This window comes from Limulus polyphemus, unplaced genomic scaffold, assembly GCF_000517525.1.
Source record: "Limulus polyphemus unplaced genomic scaffold, Limulus_polyphemus-2.1.2 Scaffold28, whole genome shotgun sequence".
In the NCBI taxonomy this organism is placed as follows: Eukaryota; Metazoa; Arthropoda; class Merostomata; order Xiphosura; family Limulidae; genus Limulus; species Limulus polyphemus.
The window spans coordinates 805,627-827,493 of record NW_013665638.1 but is presented as its reverse complement, the minus strand read 5'-3'; the positions used below and the strand labels follow the sequence as shown (position 1 = coordinate 827,493).

The 21,867-nt window shown below is 32.7% G+C and overlaps 1 protein-coding gene across 4 annotated transcripts in view; it reads left to right on the top strand.

Annotated features, from left to right (window-relative positions):
• The window catches only part of LOC111085817, a 195,497-nt gene that overhangs the window by 146,045 nt on the left and 27,585 nt on the right, over positions 1-21,867 (top strand). For 3 of the 4 annotated variants that reach the window (XM_022386168.1, XM_022386152.1, XM_022386162.1), the window contains 2 exons: positions 18,475-18,554; positions 20,284-20,684. In XM_022386168.1, the coding sequence (XP_022241876.1) occupies positions 20,612-20,684 (73 nt within the window). In that variant the 5' untranslated portion in view covers positions 18,475-18,554; positions 20,284-20,611. The remainder of the gene's footprint in view (positions 1-18,474; positions 18,555-20,283; positions 20,685-21,867) is intronic. The other variant, XM_022386159.1, reaches the window with a different exon arrangement.

The window sequence follows — 21,867 nt, the reverse complement described above, 5'->3', positions numbered from 1 at the left end:
ATTTAAATATGGTATGGGTTGGCTTGTTTACTAAGGCTATTAACTAAGCTGTAAGGGAAGGTTTAAACTAGGACTAGATAGTGGTGAGGGACCAGGAAAACTAAATGCACAAAGAATAAGAGACATAGAAATGTTTGGCATAGGAAACAAGTATACAAGTAGTTATAAGATAGGCTTAATTGTTTCTATTGTAATTCTAGAAGTATAAGAAATAAAATAGATGATTATAGGGCACTGGTAGGAATGGAGGATTTTTATATAGAGGGAATGACTGAAACACGGTTAAACATAGATGGCTTTGATGACAGAATTTTCTTTGAAATACAGGGTTACAGATTATTTAATAGGGATAGAGTACTAAAGAGGGCGGAGGAGTGGATTTATATGTAAAATGTGAGTTACATTCCGTTAAAGTTGAATATATCAAAGATAATAGCAAGGAGATTGAATCCGTCACAGTGGTATCTACAGAAATATTGCGTACAAGCCCAAATAAGTTAAAAAGTCATTGTATAGGCGACATTTGGAGTATTGTCTTCAGTCTTGAGGTCCTTACGTTAGGAAGGACATTGAATTGTTGGTAAGGATTCAGAAGAAGGTTACTAGAATGATGCCTGGGATGGAGGAGTTATATGAGGAGAAATTAAGATGTCTGAAAATATAAAGAGTTAGAGGAGATGTTATTTGGGTACTTAAGACTGTAAGGGAATTGATAGTGTTAATGCATGATCTTTTTTTCAACTAGTAGGACTAGGGTACATAAACATAAATTTTGGTAAGTTAGGAGTCATCTTCAGCTAAGACAGTTTTAGTCTTCTAACAGGGTGGATGGCTTCTGGAATAGGTTGCCTTCGGATATTGTGGAGACAGTAAATTTAAGTGAATTTAAGAGAAAGTTTGACAACTATATGAATGATTAGAGCTGGCTTTAAGATTTTTATTTTATTTTATTAATTTATTTATTTTATAGTTTTAAAATAAATATAGTGTAGAGGAAGGGAGAGCCGAGATGGACCAATAGGTCCCTTGTTGTCCCTAAACATTATGTTATGTTATTAGCTTTCTTCTTTTTTTAAACTGATCATTTTACTTCATATTTCAGTTATTTGTCTAATAAAAATTAAAGTTCTTAATTGAAAAAATCTTTCCAAAAAAGAAACCCAAATCTTAGTATCTTCAGTTCAGTATCTAATGTGTGTTTCTGTCATTCACGTTGTTTTTTCATCTACCATTTAAAGCAGTTGGAAAAAGGTTTTGATATGTGCTCGGGCTTATAAAAATAAAAACGAAAAATTCCATATAGGGCCAAATTACTGAAACTATATTGTTTGCAGTGTAGTTGAGTTGAGTACTATGTGACAGCCTCAGAGGCTGCGACCTCAGGCGCTGAACCCTTTTGTGAAGGCCGGTTGTTTCGCAGGAGGAAGAAGAGAGTTTCTTTACTGATGTTACAATTGGCCTTCTGGCCGTACACTGTTCTATTGTTTCCTGATTTTTTATCTATCCTATACTGTTCTATTGTTTCCTGATTCTCTATCTATCCTATACTGTTCTACTGTTTCCTGATTTTCCAACTACCCTATACTGTGCTTTATTTCCTGATTTTCTATCTGCCCTATACTGTGCTTTGTTTCCTGATTTTCTATCTACCCTATACTGTGCTTTGTTTCCTGATTTTCCAACTACCCTATACTGTGCTTTGTTTCCTGATTTTCTATCTACCCTATATTGTTCTATTGTTTCCTGATTTTCTATCTACACTATACTGTTCTATTGTTTCCTGATTTTCTATCTACCATATACTGTTCTATTGTTTCCTGATTTTCTATCTACCCTATACTGTGCTTTGTTTTCCAGCAGTTTTCTTTCATTCTGAATGTCGATAACAACCTTCCATGGTCGTCGCACTTGCCTTACAAGTGCAGAGGAGTCTATATTATACCAGTAGAGTTGTACAGGATTTGATGAAGGGACTTTGCTTGCAAGCATATTACCTTCCTCGTTTAGTTTTACCCAGGATGGCCTGGCCCATACATCCAGACGATAGTCTTGCTATGCAGTTACTTTGCTTTCTGCCATCCATCCAGGAATCAACTACTCTGAATTTTACCCAGTAAAGCCCGTGGGTTAGTCGCAAACATTATGTTCATGGTACTGTTTCTTTGCGGTGCACTGCTTTATGGCTTCCAGCTCCATCCTTGTGGTGCTTGTTGGAAGCTTGAATGCAACATCAGCCTTATGCTGGTTGCAGTTCGTCCGCGATATGAGGAATGTCCAATTTATCTGTGGTGTAGGAACGAACCATCTGTGGCCATGATGACAAATGATTGCCAACCATAATTATTAAATAGGTGCTGATTGCCCAATATCTAGATGTTCTGCTATGATTTTACCAGTATAGTATCATTCAAACAATTTTGTTTTGGATATGACTTTCTTTTGAAATGGCCTTTATTTATATTTATCTAATAGAACTGAATGAGTATGGGATGTGTTTATCCTTAACTATAAATTATGTTTGTTCTCATTTATCTAAGTAAAAATTATTGAAAAAAGCTTGAGTCAAGTAGATTTTCGTTAGTTTGTATATAACTCAAACCAATGGCATATTTTACGAACTCTGATTTCATAATTCAAGGAAAAATAAATTACTCTTGCTTTGTTATTTTATATGTATTGAAGAATCAGATTCCTGCCAACGTTTTAGTTTAGAGAATAACAGACAAGTTTATATTTAATGTAAAATAATTTGGAACACATCTGTTTATTGGGAAGAACGTGAGAAAGTTTAATATGGATATTCAAGCATTTCTGATCACAATGCCTTCGTTTTATCATTAAAAACAGTTAACTAAGACTATCAACCGAGACTGCATCGTTCGCACGTCAATCTTCCCTACAGACTCTCTTGGAGCATTAGACATTTCCTTTGAAAACATAACGAAAGTTCTCGATAAACTGACGCTGATTTAATTTAAATTGTTGTTCTTTTTATAAAAGTTTTATGAGTTTTATTTTTGTTAAAGTAAATTATTAGTGAATGATTGAACAACTATTGCATCACGAGCTGATAGACGAATGAATTCTAGAAAACTAGACATAAAAACTGTCTCTTGTGTATTTTTACGTGAAAGATCAACATTGAAAATTCTACTTAGCGTCAGAATTCAGGAAAGACATAAGCACAGATAAGAATTAATTAGCAAGACATTTCTTTATAGTACGATACTCTGTTCCCGGGCTATAAAGTTAAATAACACGTTCTCGTTACTTTAACTATTTATCATTTCACTGGACGTGATACGCATAATATAAATACTTTACAAGTGCTTGTTTTTAATCAAATTTTGTAATCCAGCATACATTTGCAACACATTACGTTCTCAGGCTATATGTAACATTTAATTTAAGAAGGAAGAGTTACACGACCCACACATTATTCAGATTGACAGTATAGTACCACTATTTTTCAGATGTCTCGGTCTTATTGTCACAAGTTTTTATTTCCCTCGTTAAATAGTCAAAAGATATGAATATTGCCCTCCTGTCATTGTTCACCGTAAACATTTGAATTAAAACTTACCTTGTTTATGTGGAGGTAAGGCTGTTTAATGAATCATTGAATGAAGCACGCAACCAGGTGCTTATGGACACAAAATGATTTTTTTCCTTTGCACTAAAACGTGTAACAATGTGAAAGCTTTCTTTTGCACAAGATGCTCACCAAAGTACAGTTAAAATCCAAAACCTACGTTTAAAGCTAAGCTTTCGTTAGAAGCTTTTTATACTTAGCCCATCGGTGTCGAAGTTCGTGAGTAAATTGCATTTTTAACCTACCTACATAACCAGCTATAACCCAATGTCCACTAAAAGAAAAAACATGGCTACTTTTTCTGCTCCAATAAAATTGCACATTGATTTTTTTTAACTGGAATTTTCGCAAACTATTAAAAAGCCCACGACTACACTTTTAAAATGTTTTAACTATCTGAAGAAAGTTCTGTTATATGAGTTGATATTTCAAGTAAGGTTGTATTCAATAATGTTACGTGCTTTTATCTTCTCTATTACAAATTACAAAAATTGCGCCTATTGTTATATATGTATATTATCATTATTATATTGTTAACGTTATCACAAAATAACATGTTGTGGTACGAACATCTTCCTCAAATAGGTGCTACACATTGTCAGTTTTATGTAATCTGTATACCATCGCTCTATGAAGTGATCTTAATGCATGATATTTTGAAATACATGTGTCGTTGACGAAAAATATGTATTATATTTACAAGAAAAAGTGAAAATTTCTCTTCAAAGTTCATAAACTAAAAATATCGCGTCCGATCTCTTGTCAGATACATCTTCCTCCACTATATAGTGTTGAACAAGCGGTGTCTCATAAATGAATCAGATTCATTTATCCTCCTGAATATAGTGTTGAACAAGCGGTGCCTCATAAATGAATCAGATTCATTTATCCTTCTGAATATAGTGTTGAACAAGCGGTGCCTGATAAATGAATTAGATTCATTTATACTCCTGAATATAGTGTTGAAGAAGCGGTGCCTCATAAATGAATTAGATTCATTTATCCTCCTGAATATAGTGTTGAACAAGCGGTGCCTCATAAATGAATTAGATTCATTTATCCTCCTCTATATAGTGTTGAACAAGCGGTGCCTCATAAATGAATTAGATTCATTTATCCTCCTCTATATAGTGTTGAACAAGCGGTGCCTCATAAATGAATTAGATTCATTTATCCTATTCAATGTAGTGTTGAACAAGCGGTGCTTCATAAATTAATTAGATTCATTTAATAGTTTTTTCATAAATATAGTGTCTGTAATCTAGAGAGCGAGGCATTTGCGCAATAATTTTTTTTCTCTAAAATCATTTAGAACTTTGTAAAGGACACAATTAATAATAATAGTTTTAAGCATATTGAAGAAAGATAAGATTTTGTTTGTTTTTAGCACAAAGCCATACAATAGGCTCTTTGCGTTCTATCCTCTACAAGGAACTGACCTCCGGGTTTTACCGTTTAAATCTGTAAACTTACCGCTGAACTACCTGAGGATCACAGAATACGCAATCTGTTTTTTCTAACTGTGAATGTTTTTGTATAAATCTGACTTTTTATGTTTCACTTGAAATAAATTTTGGATCAACACTCTTTGACATGAAGACAGAACTATAAATATCTGATAATGTAATGTTAATTTTCATTAATAATATCACAAACTTAAAAAAAAAAGCCAGCAAAATCCAAAGAAAGTAAAGCTACAAAATTTTCTTTAACAACAAATTTAATGATTATTGAACAGCCTTTGAATAAGAAAATTGTTTTTGTTTTGTTGTTAAGCTCCAAACTCCTGTAGTCCATCTGCGGTCGTCCGGTGGATCAGCATTAAGTTTACGGACTTCCAACACTAAAATATGGGACTCGATTCCCCGAGGTAGACACGACAGATAGGCCAATGTGATTTTGCGCTAAAATACCAAGCAAACAAACAAGTTTTTCTGCGCTGCACCCATAGCACATAATGAATCTACCATATTAGCGTTATAAGGCATCAGCCTTATGAAAGAAGTAAAAGGTTGCAATTTTAATTACACGTGTTTTTAATTACTTTTTTCTACTTGCAAACCAAATCAAATTTGGCTGCTTTCGTAAGAAGTAAGCGAATTGTGTTTGACGCCCGAGTTGGAACTTATTTTCAAGAAAGTAATCAGACAGAAATGATATAAAAATATTAATAAAACAACGGTGCAAGTTCAGCTGTTTTATAACAAAGTTAAGTAAGTGTTTGATATACATTGTTACTCTAAACTGATTTCAAAAGAAAGCAGTTTAATTGCATTATATTTTTAACAATAAGGGTTTTGCTAGTCGTACACTCGCTAGTTAGAAAATTTAAGCACTGTTACCACCTAATGAAAGACGTGTATAGAAACATTATTATCAAACTTGTGGAAATGCTGAATAAAAAAACTAAAGAACTGCATTCCAAACAATTAGGATGTAAGACTATGCAGTGTAAGTATGGCCAGTTGATTATAGAATTCAAACTAAGTTGATTAACAGAGAAATAATGAAACCAAATGCAATAAGATAAAGTAATTAGGTGACTTATAAACTGTAGGATAGGGTAATCAAAAACTAAATTCATTCTAACATACGAAAGCAGAAAAAGAAGGGTTTCTAAAATGTTATTTACAAGAATTTAAACTATTAGAGACAAGAGAATGTTATATATTTCCCTGTTCTCCAAGGAAATGACATTTTATTTGGTTCTTTAATTAATTATTTCAGAATTTTTCGCGCAAAGCTTCCCAAAGAACCAAAGGACTACCTGCGGATAGACGTCTCTCATTTTGAACTGATCGACTATAGGGAATGTAGCTAGTCAACAGCACCCACCGCCATCTCTTGGGCTCCCCTTCTCTGACCAAGTAGTGGAATTAGACATTACTATCAAATTCCATTTACAAGAAGGTTAAGTGTAGTAACCAGATAACAACTATTTCGTTATCACCCAAAAAAGACAACTTACAAGCTGTAAAAACCATATGATACTGCATACCTAAATCACCTTTCATGTAAACTAGCCCTGCTTTTCTTTCTATTCATTCACTGTCTTTCATAAATAAGAGATTGATGATTTAAATCAAATGTGCGTCAGCGTGCTGGATTTTGCGAAGATTAATACACACTCTACAACTACAGAATAGATGGTGATTGTGCGTCAGCGTGCTGGATTTTGCGAAGATTAATACACACTCTACAACTACAGAATATATGGTGATTGTGCGTCAGCGTGCTGGATTTTGCGAAGATTAATACACACTCTACAACTACAGAATAGATGGTGATTGTGCGTCAGCGTGCTGGATTTTGCGAAGATTAATACACACTCTACAACTACAGAATAGATGGTGATTGTGCGTCAGCGTTCTGGATTTTGCGAAGATTAATACACACTCTACAGCTACAGAATAGATGGTGATTGCAATGATCACATCTAGAAATAAGCTTAAGATGCTGACTGAGAATGACGGAAACTATGTGGCAGTTCTTGAAACACTCTCTACCATGCCCGGTTTCTTTTGTTGTTGTTTTTTAAATAAAACTTAGGATTCCCAGAGTGCTTTTGGTGAAATTTAGTCACCCTAAGACAAATAGTGCTTAAGACGTAAACAAAATAAAAATGAGATTTTCTGTAACAACACCCTGTATATTGATCGGATCTCACATTCATTAAAACTATTAATCTGAAGTTAGAATAAGTTAGAAGTTCAGAATAAGTTACTATTCAGAAAAAAGGTAGAACAAATGAAATCAGTTACCCAAAATGACGGGCATCTCAGCTTAAAAGAGACACGACTATTTTTTTTTAATATAAAGAATTCGATTCTCATTAAAAGAAGTGACACGAAGCTAACTGTGCCAGAATGTTAATCACTTTTTACGTTATTCTTCGCTATTAAGACTCTTTCTCGAGTCTGATACGGCCAGATATGCCAGTTTTTCTATGGCATTAATGTATACATACATCTCACGAGAGTTGATCCATGTTAAAACAAGTTTATGAAAAACAAGTGACCTTAACGAAGAAACTCGGGGATTAACCCCTTCCAACTTACTATTGCTAGTAACGCTCTTATTAACTGTTTAAACTATTCAATTCTCAACTGACATTTACACTGCACAACTTAATTAAAATATCTTGAATTAATGGGATAGGGCCTAACTCGGTTTACTTGATTTATTAAGCTTTATATATATATATTCTGTCTAATAAATAAGTCCAATTCTTATTTTACAATTTTTCTGATGTTTTCGTATTAGCAATGTAACATATAAAACAGAGTTCGACAGCTTCATTCCTTCTTTTTTTTTCATAAGCAGTTTCATACGACGTATCAATCATGCATGTTGTTATGTTAAATATACTGTTTTTAAAAGATGTCAAGTTAAAGAGAAAAAACATATTTAAAATTAATCATTTAGAATAATTAACTCAATCCGTCAAATGTAAACGAACAATAACGTATAACTGAAAAATCCCCTTCCCACTTCAAAAATCAAATTCCCCTTCAAACTCTCGATCTTATGAAATGTCAAGTTTAAATGTTTCACAACTTCGAGGTAGGTCACAATTGAATTTAATATAAGTACATTGCCAACGATAGGGGTTATTTGTGTGTTTGAAGTTAAGCACAAAGCTACACGATGGGCTATCTGTGCTCTGCCCAAAACGGGTATCGAAACACGGTTTCTAGCGTTTTACGTCCGCAGACATAACACTGTGCCACTGGGGGCCGATATGGGTTATGATGTTGATATAATTGAACGTTTAATACAAAGAAAATACAATTCAATTTTTATCAAACAATGTAACATATCAAACAGTGTCTACGTTAATGAAATTAACAGTACAGTAATATTCCCATATATATATATATAAGGTTTAACTAGCCAAATCGCCAGTGTATTCAGAATACATAATTTTGTTCCTATTTTCAAACTAAAGATAAAAAATACATTTTAGAAAAAATAAGTATCCATCACATTATGTGTGAGTGCAACGCAAAAATATATTGGTCAAACTAAACGTAATTTGAAATATCGTCTTAATGAACATAAAGGTTATGTATGTAATAAAAGGATGATGATTTCTCCTCTTGCTGAACACATTGTTGAAACAGGTCATTCAATACAATGGCTCGAAACCATAATTTGAAATGAACCTAATATTTAAAGTGCATTGAATATTAGAGAACCAATAGAAATTTGTTGCTGTAAAGTAAATAACACTTTGTAAAATAGATATGAAGTGTTAGCTGGAGATAATACACAGTTTTGAAAAGAAATATTACTTCTTATGTACAATACTCATGCCATCCTCATAGATCACAATGAGTTAAACATTTTCGTTATAAAACTATCCTCTTCGTGTTAGTTTTTAATCCTGATGATTTGTAAAATAGATATGAAGGGTTAGCTGGTGATAATACACAGTTTTGAAAAGAAATATTACTTCTTATGTACAATACTCATGCCATCCTCATAGATCACAATGAGTTAAACATTTTCGTTATAAAACTATCCTCTTCATGTTACTTTTATCTCTGATGATATTAGCGCAAAGCTACCGAAACATGTGGAGCCTTTTAATGTTGGCCGTCGTCCAGATATAAAAAAATATACATTGTGTATTTCAAACGTTGATTTTGTTTTATTTTAAAATTTATTGTACAAGTTGCAGTCATTCAATTGTTTTATAGGTTTGGTGGTTTAATACGCAACTTCTTTATTTGATGCCCAATCTATGGACCCCAAGCATTGTTTTTCTTCACAATGATTTCGAAATTGTTTGGATGCAACATTTGCACCCAGGTTTATACATGGTAACAATGGGTATGTTAAACTAGCATTACTTTTAAATGGCCCTTGTTCTGAAAGATCTGCAGGTTGAACCTATGTATCACCTGGTGACAAAAAGGGCAAATATAGTTGTATGTTACTTTAGAAAGTTTCAACGTTAGAATGAAGTCCTTAAATGTGAAGAAATTTTGAAGTGTCTGTTTGGTCTAAAAGGTAGATAAGTAAATTTTCTTTTCACACGTCAATATTGAATTGTAAGAATAGTTGCTGGGATAATGAGTTTATCTCTTGTCTTGTAGCGCACGTTAAGTATTCTTCAGTTAAAATTATTATTGAATTTGATTATTTTTACATGATCAATTTTGAAGGTTCTCGGAACAGCACAGTCAAATACGCATAAACCCAAGAAACTAGGTTTGGGATAAGGTTTAACCATCTGATACATATCTATTTCAAGAGCCAGAGCATTGAGGAAATTATAACTTTGATTTATTAGAACATTCACTGTTTGGTTTATTCAATTTCAACGGTACATTATACGACACATAAACGACCAGATTAGAGACCTCTAATTTCAGTCATAGATTTTCCTAATTTAGAACTGCTACTCAAAAGGACGACTGAAAACAGACAAAAACATCACCGCCGTATACCTAGTTACTTTTAACCGAAAGCAGGGGACTGAATGTTTCTGACGCGATTTTTTTTAAAGATTTCAGAGTATATTCAGTGGCATATCGCTGCCTCAACCTCGGACCTTTAAATTAGTAGCCCAGCTCACTAATCACTAGGCCATGTACTGCTCTTTACAGCATTTAGTTGTAAATTCTAAATGTCACAATTGAATTTAATATAAGTACATTGCCAACGATAGGGGTTATTTGTTTGTTTGAAGTTAAGCACAAAGCTGCACAATGAGCTATCTGTGCTCTGCCCATCACGGGTATCGAAGCCTGGTTTCTAGCGTTGTAAGTCCGCAGACGTTCCTCAGTAAAAAAAGAATATTTTTGAAACAGGTACGACGTTTCGAGCCTGTGTGTACGTAAGAATGATAGCACCAGTTTTGTTTTTTAATATTTTATTTTATTTTAAATGCTGTAACATGTAAAAATGCATATATTTAACTTTTGTTTAATTGTTATAAGCATCTCTGTGTACTGCTCTTATATTTAAAAGTAATGTTAATTATATGTGACCTGCAATTGCGTATCAGTTTAAGTATCTGGTTATTAAAGCATACATTTTCGATAAGAACATGATCTAAAAATATGTCGTTTCGATTTACCATTTTTATAATATCGTTGTCATCGTTAGTAACTTATATGATCACCTAAGTCAGATTAATAACGAGTAATTTTTAAAGCTAAATATCAATTAGCTTTCGGCTGCTAATCTGCTGCTGTCTTCAGAGAAGCCCTGAAAAGGTTTGTTTGTTTTGAATTTCGCTCAAAGCTACACGAGGGCTATCTGCGCTAGCCGTCCCTACTTTAGCATGGTAAGCTAGTTAGTGAGGATATTTATTTGTTTGTTGATAAGCACAAAGCAACACATCTGTGCCGTGCCTACCACCGGTATCGGAACCCGATTTTTATAGTTATAAGTCTTCAGACTTACCGCTAAGCCACTGGGAAGTCAACATTTCAGGGCTATCTTAGCTGAATAACTATAAAGGAGTATATAAAAAGAACCAGTAATCAATACATATCTTTGTGTGCGAGATATTTATTTTCACCACGAATGAAATATTTCAGTAAATTTTATGACTTAAAAGTACATTATGACATGTACATTCCGTCTTGGGAATAATTTTTGTTATTAATTTCTACTTTGCCCAAAACATACATTATTTAATTTTAGTGTTTTGTGTATTTTATGTAGTGGTCCCTTTAAACTTTTAAACTCGATTCACTGTGACGGTAGGCTTGTACTAAAGCAATTACTGAAAGTAGATTTTTCCTCAGGTAATTGGATAATTTACTTTAGGATAATTATAAGCTTGATCGGTTTAGTATATAGATATATATATACACACAGCTTGTTATCCTTTGATGTTAGATCACATCTTATACAATAAAACCTTTAATGTTAGATCACATCTTATACAATAAAAGTTCTTAAGCTGCGGTAGGAAGAACGACTTGAGACAGTATCCAGAAACAAATACAGGAAAAATACATTACTAGAATAAATTTCCCTGTTCTAAAACTTAACAAACACCACATCTCATGTTCAGGACAATTTAAGAAAAGTGCAATAGTGCTCTATAAAGTTTTCCCTGGTACTTTTTAAAATTAATTTAATATCAAAAGTACAATAAATAGTTGTGGATTTCTTGGCATAACGGTAAATCAATAAATAAATAACACATAATAATAAAGTTTACAAAATATAATGAATTATTAAATTGAAAATAAGGTCCGTCGAATTTCCGTGTAAGAATGTGATGGGACCTCCTCTAAGAATTATGCGGAAATAGTAAGCTTAAACACAGGTCACATGACCTAGTTAAGAAGGAATAAATACGACACTTATGTCTTGGAAATGCACACCTGATGATGACGTGAAAAACGTCGAAACATGTGGAGTCATCATTTTGGAGGTCATATATTGGCATGAATTAAAAATGTCTTTAATTGTGTATCTACTTTAACGTTGTGTGGTATTTACTTGTTATGTTAGTTTGATAATTAATCGAGTTATTGAGGGGAACTGTTTCCGCAAGTCACTGTTATGATACTAATGTGGTAAATTTGTATTTTAAGAAAAAACTTATCATATCAGTTCAATATGTATCATAATGTATTTAAATTCAGATCAGATATTCACATGTATGTTACTATGCGTAAAAAAGGTGATTTTGGGGATGACTAAGATCATATTATCTGTTGGTAATAAGATTTTCATGATGCATATTGGTAGCTGTGAACAAAATCTCGGTTATAAGACAGAAAATAAAACATTTCTGGAAGCATCAAGGTGTTTTTGTTTGAAAATTCGACATTAGCCGAAAGGCATTCCAAGTTTACTGAGAAGTATAATGTTAAGGTTCAGAGGATCCAAGCACGTACAAAAGAAAAGTGTATGCAGAATATTATATGGTACTAGTAATACTCAGACAATATTTCGTAACTTTTCTTTGTTGAATAATTGTTTTCCATAGTTAAAGTGTTGTTTGATGCCTCGAAGTGGACTTATTATTACACCCGTTTTATTCAATTACTACTTTTTTTTACAGGTAAAATAGTTTGAATTAGGAGCTATTGCTAATAAAACTCGCTAAAACTTTTGTGTGTGTGGCAGTATCTAAAAAATGTATGTGATATTGCGCTGTATTAAATATAGCTAATATTAGGTAAAAATATCTGGAGAGATTGAAATTATTCCTTCTATTTGCTCAGTTTCCTATCAACTGTGTGTTAAAATCACCGCGCGTGTTAAATATATCTTAATTAAAATAAGTAATTATTACACAGATTTTAACGCTATAATGTTCATGTTTCTATGTGTAATTGTAATTTAAAATAACATGTGTCGTGTTTAATTTCTTACGACTTATACTAGAACTTACTAATATCAGCAGAACGTTTTTTTACTTGTGAAGGAGCTATTACAACTGACGGACTAAAACTTATCATACATAATATAGTTAGTAATTCAGAGTTTATAAATGAGATACCACATTAAATAGCAAAGTTTCACGACAACTCTCACAGACGCAATATTAATCTTCAACATTGACAGACGCAATATTAATCTTCAACATTGACAGACGCAATATTAATCTTCAACATTGTAATACATAAATTATGAAAGCTAATTTTAAAAAAGGAAGAGTATGACCAGTAATCTCTACAAGAGTAGCCCAAGAGTTGGCGGTGGGTGGGGATGACTAGCTGCCTTCCCTCTAGTCTTACACTGCTAAATTAGGGACGACTACTTGTGTAGTTTTGCGCGAAATTCAAAACAAACACACAAACACTACTGGGAAATTTCACTGGCGTAAATATATCGTTTTACGTATTAAATTTTTAACGAGAATGTATAAATGATAATGCTAGAGTAATTGATAGGGGTAACACAATAAATGAAATATACTTATTTTTCAATCAACGAATTTCAACCACTAAACTAATACTGACGAAAAACTATCTTTATCATTACGAAACAGTCACAAAAAGTTCTCGAATTTTTTTTGGAACTAATGCTTAAGGAAACTTCAAATAGCATGAATGCCAGTATTCTTTGTACTTTTTGTTCATGAAGCGATAAATCGATAAATATGTTCTTGAAATATGACTGGTGTTCGGAAGCGTTCCATTGATTGTTAAAGAAATAAACTACATTTCATTTAAATAAGTATGGAGATCATAGATGCGTATATATATATATATGTGTGTGTTACATTCCTAAACTAACAAAATATGTATTCAAGATACACGTTTAGTGCCTAACGTTAAACTTTGCTGATGAACTAATTTTAAAGATATTTTTAAGTTCAGGAGAAGTTAAAAAGACGATGATATCGTTTTTCAATTGAAAAGCACTAACCTCTCAAAATTGAAAAATGAGATGATATTGTAGTGTCAATAGAGTGCTATTGTAGTGTCAATAGGAGTGATATTGTAGTGTCAATAGAGTGATATTGTAGTGTCAATAGAGTGACATTGTAGTGTCAATAGGAGTGATATTGTAGTGTCAGTATGAGTGAAATTGTAGTGTCAGTATGAGTGAAATTGTAGCGTCAATATGAATGATATTGTAGTGTCAATAGGAGTGCTACTGTAGTGTCAATATGAGTGATACTGTAGTGTCAATAGACACTACAATATCACTCATATTGACACTACAGTAGCACTCCAATAGGTACGAAGCAGATTCATTTCATACAAAACTACTGTTGCATACGATTTACTATTTTATGAGTGGGAAGTGTCGCTATTATCAGTGACTAACATTGAAACACTTGGTACACGTAAAATTTGGGCAAGCTCTTATGTAAAAATTATCTTTGTTATAAACTATTGTATAATTTATAGTTTTGACTACAACACCGGGAGCTTAAATCTTCTAATTTGTAAACTTATAATAAATTGTGGTAACTATACCAGAAAATGAAAATTAATTTGTATGCACTAACATTCTGTGTGACAATTTGCATTTTTGGTATAGTATTTTAGGGATGGAAATGTCTTATTTTAGGCCACTTTTTTATAAACTTGAATTTATATAATTTACATTGTATGTAAACTATGCTTATTTATAAACTTCGGTACAAATATTTCTCACACGATGGGCTATATACGCTCTGCCGACCGCTGGTATCGAACCCTAATTTTAGGGTTATGAGACCTCTAGCTTATCGCTGGGTAATCTGGGGAGTAGAGACATACAATGGAATAGAGCGTGTAAATGTACACTTATAACAAATTATTCCTCAGTTTTAAGCACAGATTATAAACCGCTAAAATATAAGAAGTTTAGCTTTAGACCATGAGTGTTAAACAATTAGACTTAATTTGTTCTTGTCTTCGAAAATTTAAGGGGTTGTTTCAAAATAATGTTTAAACTCTTGTGTGGTGTAAAATATTGACAAACAAGTCAACAGAGCTGCAGTAGACGTCAAAGCCACGCGTAAGCGGTCAGAAACAGGCTTAATAAGGTTAGTTTTTATGTAGATGACTAATGCTGTACGTTATTCTAGTCTGTCGCCAAAAACATCTTTACTGGTGTCAAAAAAGATTTGAATTTTTCAAACGACAATTTTCACGCAGAAAGACATAGTGGGCTAGGCACAGATTCACCCTGGTTGCGTTGCCACACTGAACTTTATTTGCTACGACATGGCACTACGAATGTCATTCGATATAAAAATGATGTCTTATGACTATCAGTGTTGTTATATGCAGGTGTGGATGGATATTCAGAAAATAGAATAACCATCTCTTTCACTGGTTCCAAATCCAATTTAAGTTATATGGTGTATTATGAGAAGAAACATGGCCGCACGTGAGCTACTCCAAGTAGTGCTAATAAACTGAAATCGGCTCTTATGGGCGATATTAAACCAGCTTCTCGTTGATTCACTGAGTTTAAATATGCCATATCGGTTTACGGCTTATATTAGTGTTCATTTATTAGATACTAAAGCCTATAGTATCAAACATGCATTTGAAGACATGAACTCCTGCAGTATATATTTGCGCATAAGATTATATGACTGGTCACCTAACACTTGGTTTGCATAAAGTTAAACATAGGTGTATCATTATTATTGCTTAATAACGGTAGTTATGCCCTATCTAACAAGAGCACAGAAACCTATATTTTTCCCTTCTTTCTTTAGCATTGTATTTTGTTTCCAGGTATTCGATAATGAAATGCTACCACTGCAGATCAGTTACATCTGGAGGAATGTTGTGTCTCAAGGTTTTATGAAAAAGAATATTGATACATGAGAAAATTATTAAATAATGTTGAGAAAAAGATATAAAATGTTGAAGAAGAAAGACCCTCCGATACACAAAACAAGGCAGTTTCATTAACAGATAACAAACAAGGATTTAAAAATGATAAAGGTTCGTAAGCCATGACTAAAGTGTAGAAAGTAAACCATAAATAAAGTGTAGAAAGTAAACCATGAATAAAGTGTAGAAAGTAAACCATGAATAAAGTGTAGAAAGTAAACCATGAATAAAGCGTAGAAAGTAAACCATGAATAAAGCGTAGAAAGTAAACCATGAATAAAATGTAGAAAGTAAACCATGACTAAAGTGTAGAAAGTAACTTTAAATGTGTACCTGCAAATGTGTTATACACAACAGTTAATTTTTATCTATGATATGTTTTGTGTTGGCGAGATATACGTTCAATGCACCTTGAGACGAACTAGATTCTAGAATGTATCAAGTATCAGTGATATATCAGTGTTTTAGCGATTATTTATTTATAGTAGCACAAATCTCAATATTTCAAATGTTACGCCTTTCTAAAGTGTGAGGAAAACTGAACATCGTCGTTTAAAGTATTGTCATTTTTTTATAGTTTTTCATTTGCGAACTAGGAATTTAACAAAAGGATGAATTCAAGTTTAAATGTGGGAGCAGTTGTTAAAGGAACAATTTTAATTGTGTACCTTAGATACAACTCTACGTCGAAAATTTTGCAAAGTGAATCATTGAGACTGATTTTTGTCAAATTTCTATTCAGAATCTATGCCTTTTCTAGTTATAACTGGATTGTTTCGGGTTAGAATTCAGTCGGATCTCTATTTAGAGCGGGTATTACTTTTACCTATAGAAGTTTAGTTGGCCTACAAATACCATAATTATTTCAATTGTCTAATATATAACCTCTATTTAGATTATCTTTTGTAAGTGGGGTCATTTTGAATACAAAAGACTTTATAGTATTTTATATAAAATTCATTTATAAAACTTTTTAACATAACTTTCTCTATGTAAAATCTTTATTACGTTCAGTAAAAATTAAACAACATTTATATGATAATTTCAGTTCTTGACACGTGTGAAAGATGCTTATAACAATACCTCTAATCTGTAAACAAAATAATTCCAACGTTTTGCCGTTTTGTGAAAGTATTGCGCTATGAAGAAAGGGATTCACATGAAAAACAGCCTTTTCATTTTAAACTTCTAGTATCATAAAATGTTATGTCATATAGCTAGAACTATTTTTTCATACTCTGTAAGGTGTGGAATTTAGCACTTTAAACCTGAACGACTCCTTACGTGAAAAGTAAAAAATGCTGGGTGTATTTTTTTTCATTTTCCTTTATAAAGGCGATCATTTCATTTTCAACAAATTTACAAATGTTTTTGCACTTACACGCGTTTGGTGCACATGTTAAATCTATAGCATGCAGATAACCAACTTTGGAATACGGTGTCCTTAATCTTGTGCTAATTAAAAACTGCCATGCGTCATTCCCCTTTGGTATTTTTTAGACTTTCAAACCGAAGATGTCCCTGGATAATTCCTTAGACCAATATTAAAGTGTTTCGTGGTAGTATCAGTCGTGTAAATGTTTAGAAGTGCGTGAAGACCCCTTCTTCCTCCCCCCCCCTTTTTTTTTAATAATGGAATGACCAGGTGACACAGGTTTTTTATTCTTTCAGACGTGTATTCAGATTTTGGTAGATCTCACTCCATTTGGATAGAAGTGCGTTCATCTCTCATCTCCGTACACACGTCTACTGAGTGAATTGTATCAAGCTAGAATTCGGTCGGATCTCTCATTTTGAGCGGGTATTACATTTACCTGTAGAAGATCAGTGGGCTTGCAAATACCACAACACATAGCCCAAACGACCAGAACAAATACCCCAAGGTTTAATTTTACTTTTTCATAATTTAGAATTGCTAACCAGAGGGATGGAAGCCAGTCAATAACACCCGCCACCTATGCGGCTACTTGTAATAAAAGGTTTAACTGTCATAATTTTAGCACACCCACAGACGAAAGTATATAACGTGTTCATGAGCATATTGCAAGCTCAATCCTTGGATGTTGCGTTCCGCAGCCCAGCACGGTTACAACCGGTCATGTTAACTTAGAAAATAATTTGTACTTTCTCTGTATTGTTCGTGTGACATTTGAAAGATATTTTTTTATTTTAAAGTAGTTACACTTAATAAATATAGCATGAATAAAATAATCCACTGACATCAGTTACAGAGAATCATATGCAGACATTTCTTCCTATTTTTTCCAGAATTTGAATTATTTTTTTCCTGTATAGTATCCAAGAACCATCATTTATTTAAAATGCTAACAGTTTGTTTTTGTGTGCTTGTTGTCAAGCCCCAAAACTACAAAATGGGCTACCTGTGCTGTGTCAATCACGGGTATCAAAATCCAGTTCTTAAGGTTATAAGGCTTCAGACTTGCCGCTTAGCCACCGGGGAGGACAAAAAAAAACAAAAAAAAACTAACAGACTACGAAAAACCTTTCCCAAAAATAAACATACAAAATTTTATGAATTTTCTGTTCATACCTACAGAACATAGATTTCCATAGATTATTGTTCTTTGCTACATAAAAAATACACTTTCTTTTCAGCGGAACTTTCTATGGTAAAATGGATGTTATCAGCATGAGATTCTATTTTGGCCAACATCTTGACAACTGGATTCCCGTAGGTACGTTGATGACACATTTCTTTTTTGTTATCTACATACACCAAAAATACCTCAATCAACAACATTTTCATTGAATTTCTCTGAAGTTATAAATCCATTACAACATTTAATACCCTGATTGAATGTTTTGATTTACAACCCTTCATGCCAGGAAAAATGTATAGAAGAAACTCGAAGAAGTTAAAAAAAAAATCGTGGAGCCGGAGCTACTTGGAACAATTTGTATTCCAATATTTGCCGACGCAATAGCACACACAATACAACCATTTTGTCGGTCAACAACAGGTTAATAAGGTCAGATGACGCTTTAAAGAAATGAAAATCTTTTTACTCGTCAAATATCAGAAGTAGCGCATTTGTTTTATAAAAACAATTAAGAAAATAATCCCAATGTTATTTAAATTTCAAAGTTTTTGAAACCTGGTCAAACGTTGTACTTTCATTAAATTTTACTCTGTTTATCCGATTTATCAAGTTTACTTTGAATTACGACAGAGTACTTCTTTTCATCGTATAAAGTTTTTGTATATTTGAAGTATTGCATACTCCTGCTTCTTTACTTCGCTAAATAACATGATTCGCTTTTTGTAATTAATATTTTTATTTCTACTTACGACTTTGATTTCACTTGAGGCCTTTGATTAGAATTTTAAGATATTATCGTGTAGATCATAAAATAAAACAGTTTTTAAATCACATTGTAAAATAAAAATAAGCACCATACAATGAAATTCAAGGTCTTCAAAACTCCGCTAATCCAATTTCTTAACGTTTGTTAACCTTAACTCATTCTACCTTTAAAGTTCCAACGCAAATAGGCAGGTATTGATTAAATTTATACACGCCAAACATAAACGTGGAAATGAATATTTTAATAGTGAATATATTTAAGTTATTAATACTAAAAAATTAGATTACGTTTTATAAACTAGAGTAGTGTCCGAAATTCCTGTGTAAAACTGTACTGGGGTATCAATATAATTTGTCACAAAAGTCCCACACGTTTCTATATTGTCAACAATATGTATTTTGGTATATATTGTTTATACCCCCCTTTAATGTAGCGTGGTATCTTTATTTGCATCAAAACAATTTATAAATACGACATTTCAAAATCTTTAATTTTATGTTAGTTTAACACTGCAATTATATATCTATAAGAGCTTCTGGACTACTTTAAAAGATTGCGTTATTTCAGAATTGTTAGTTCATGATCAGTTCATAGGACGTAATAAACATGATTTGGTTGTAGTCTAATACTGAACCAGAAATCAGAAAACCCAAAGCTAGTATTATAATTATTCAGACTATTATTCTCGTCTTTATTATGTGTATTATTATTTTCACAACGTCGTTAGAGTACTGGTATTGGGGATCATAGGTTCGGCGTTTCGAATAATGGTAATTCCACAAAAAGCTTTCTGGTTGTGATGCATACAAAAATGTCTGATATAACACCTAACGACGGCCGGAGAATTCACTGGTCGAAGCGTTATGAAAATAATAATAATACACATAATAAAGACGAGAATAATAATCCGAATAATTATACCATTAGTAATACTAACTCCTCGTCTCAATCATTCCGCAAAACTATAATATTTTAACGAAGGATACATGCACTTGGTGCTTTCTAATTCATAGTCTATATTTGCACTTACGTTCCGTGATATATTTCAGAATAGAGTAACTCATCACGATTCGTTCGCCTTGTTCATATTCAAAACAGGTGGGCGGAGGATTACACTGAACTTCGACAGATGGCGCTTTACTCCAAGATAGATGAAAACCGTATATTCTTCAAAATTCCCACAATTTGTGATAAAACCGGACAAACGGCACCGTCATTTGATTCTGTGGAGGCGTCAGAGAGAAACTTGTAGACTGAATTCTTCCTCATCTGCTCATATAGTATATTATAAGAAGGAATAGTGAGATTGCTAAGAACACACACTGAAAAGCTTCATTTTATGTGTGTGTGAGAGAGAGGCAGGATGTAATCGGCTACATTCCCCACATTCAAGCTAAAACACAATTACAAGAGGATAACACCTGAAATGAGATTCGAGCTAAGCTGCCCTTTACGTAGGGGAATTTTCTTCTGCTTTATTCTTGGGGTAAGACTCGCAGGTAAGTAATGTTCTAATCTCCTGTCTGCTCTCTCTACTTTATTCTTGGGGGTACGGCTCACTGGTAAGTAATTTTCAGACGTATTTTGTTTTGTAAATATATTTTTCACAGAAACGAAAAAGGCAAAGGTAATAAAATAAAATGTTGTATGATAACGCCTTCTTAAAGCAGAAATGATAAAATGGCTTTAAAGTCTTTTATTTTTATATGGCCATAACGTAATCACTTGCGTTGCCTGTATCTAAACATCGCAAGGCATTAACTTTGCGGTTTCTCCTCTCATATAGATCTACTAATTGGCTACTAAGTATAGCATTAACTATAGAAAATCCGAAGTGATTAGGGTAAGTGATTTTTTTCTAAGAACCGTGGAATACTACTGAAATAAAATGTCGAGTTTTATTTGCGATTTTCAACTTCCATCTTTTGAGTCTCAAACCTAATAAAGAGTAAATAAAAAAAAAATCACAATTGCAAGTTTATGTTGACGTATTTTGAGAAATGAAGATGTTATACACAGATTAATTTTTCTATTTGTACAAATGAATTTACATGATGTTTATGCAACAATCTAGAAATTTGTGAAAAATGAAGGAATGGGAAACCATCGTTTCTATCTTGTGATTATTGCTGAGCTTTCTAAAATGTGTGATTTTTTTTTCTTCGTTTACAAATTATTTTATACTACTGTGTAATATGTAAGAATATGAAATAGAATTAAAGAATTAAAACTGCAATAGACTAAGTGGTTTAACGCTTGTGGTTTGCCTGATTCACTCTATACGACATTTTTAATTATTATTATTTTTAAATAGTTCAGCCATTTACGTTTATTATTTGACAAACCACAAACATCATAAACGCCCTGGGTTGTAATATTTTGGTAATGAAATTTCAACAATGATATAATTGTGAATAGACTAAATCACGTTTAAAAATATCTTTAGATTTGTTTATGTTAGCAGCTTGTGGCTCAATAGTAACTTTGAGAGCTTATCACGCTAAAAATTGGATTTCGATACCCACGGTGGACAGATAGTTCCTTGTGTAGCTTTGTGCTGAAGAACAAATAAACAGTTTTTAGATGTTTCTTATTAACGAATAAACAGTTTTTTAGATGTTTCTTATTAACGAATAAACAGTTTTTAGATGTTTCTTATTAACGAATAAACAGTTTTTTAGA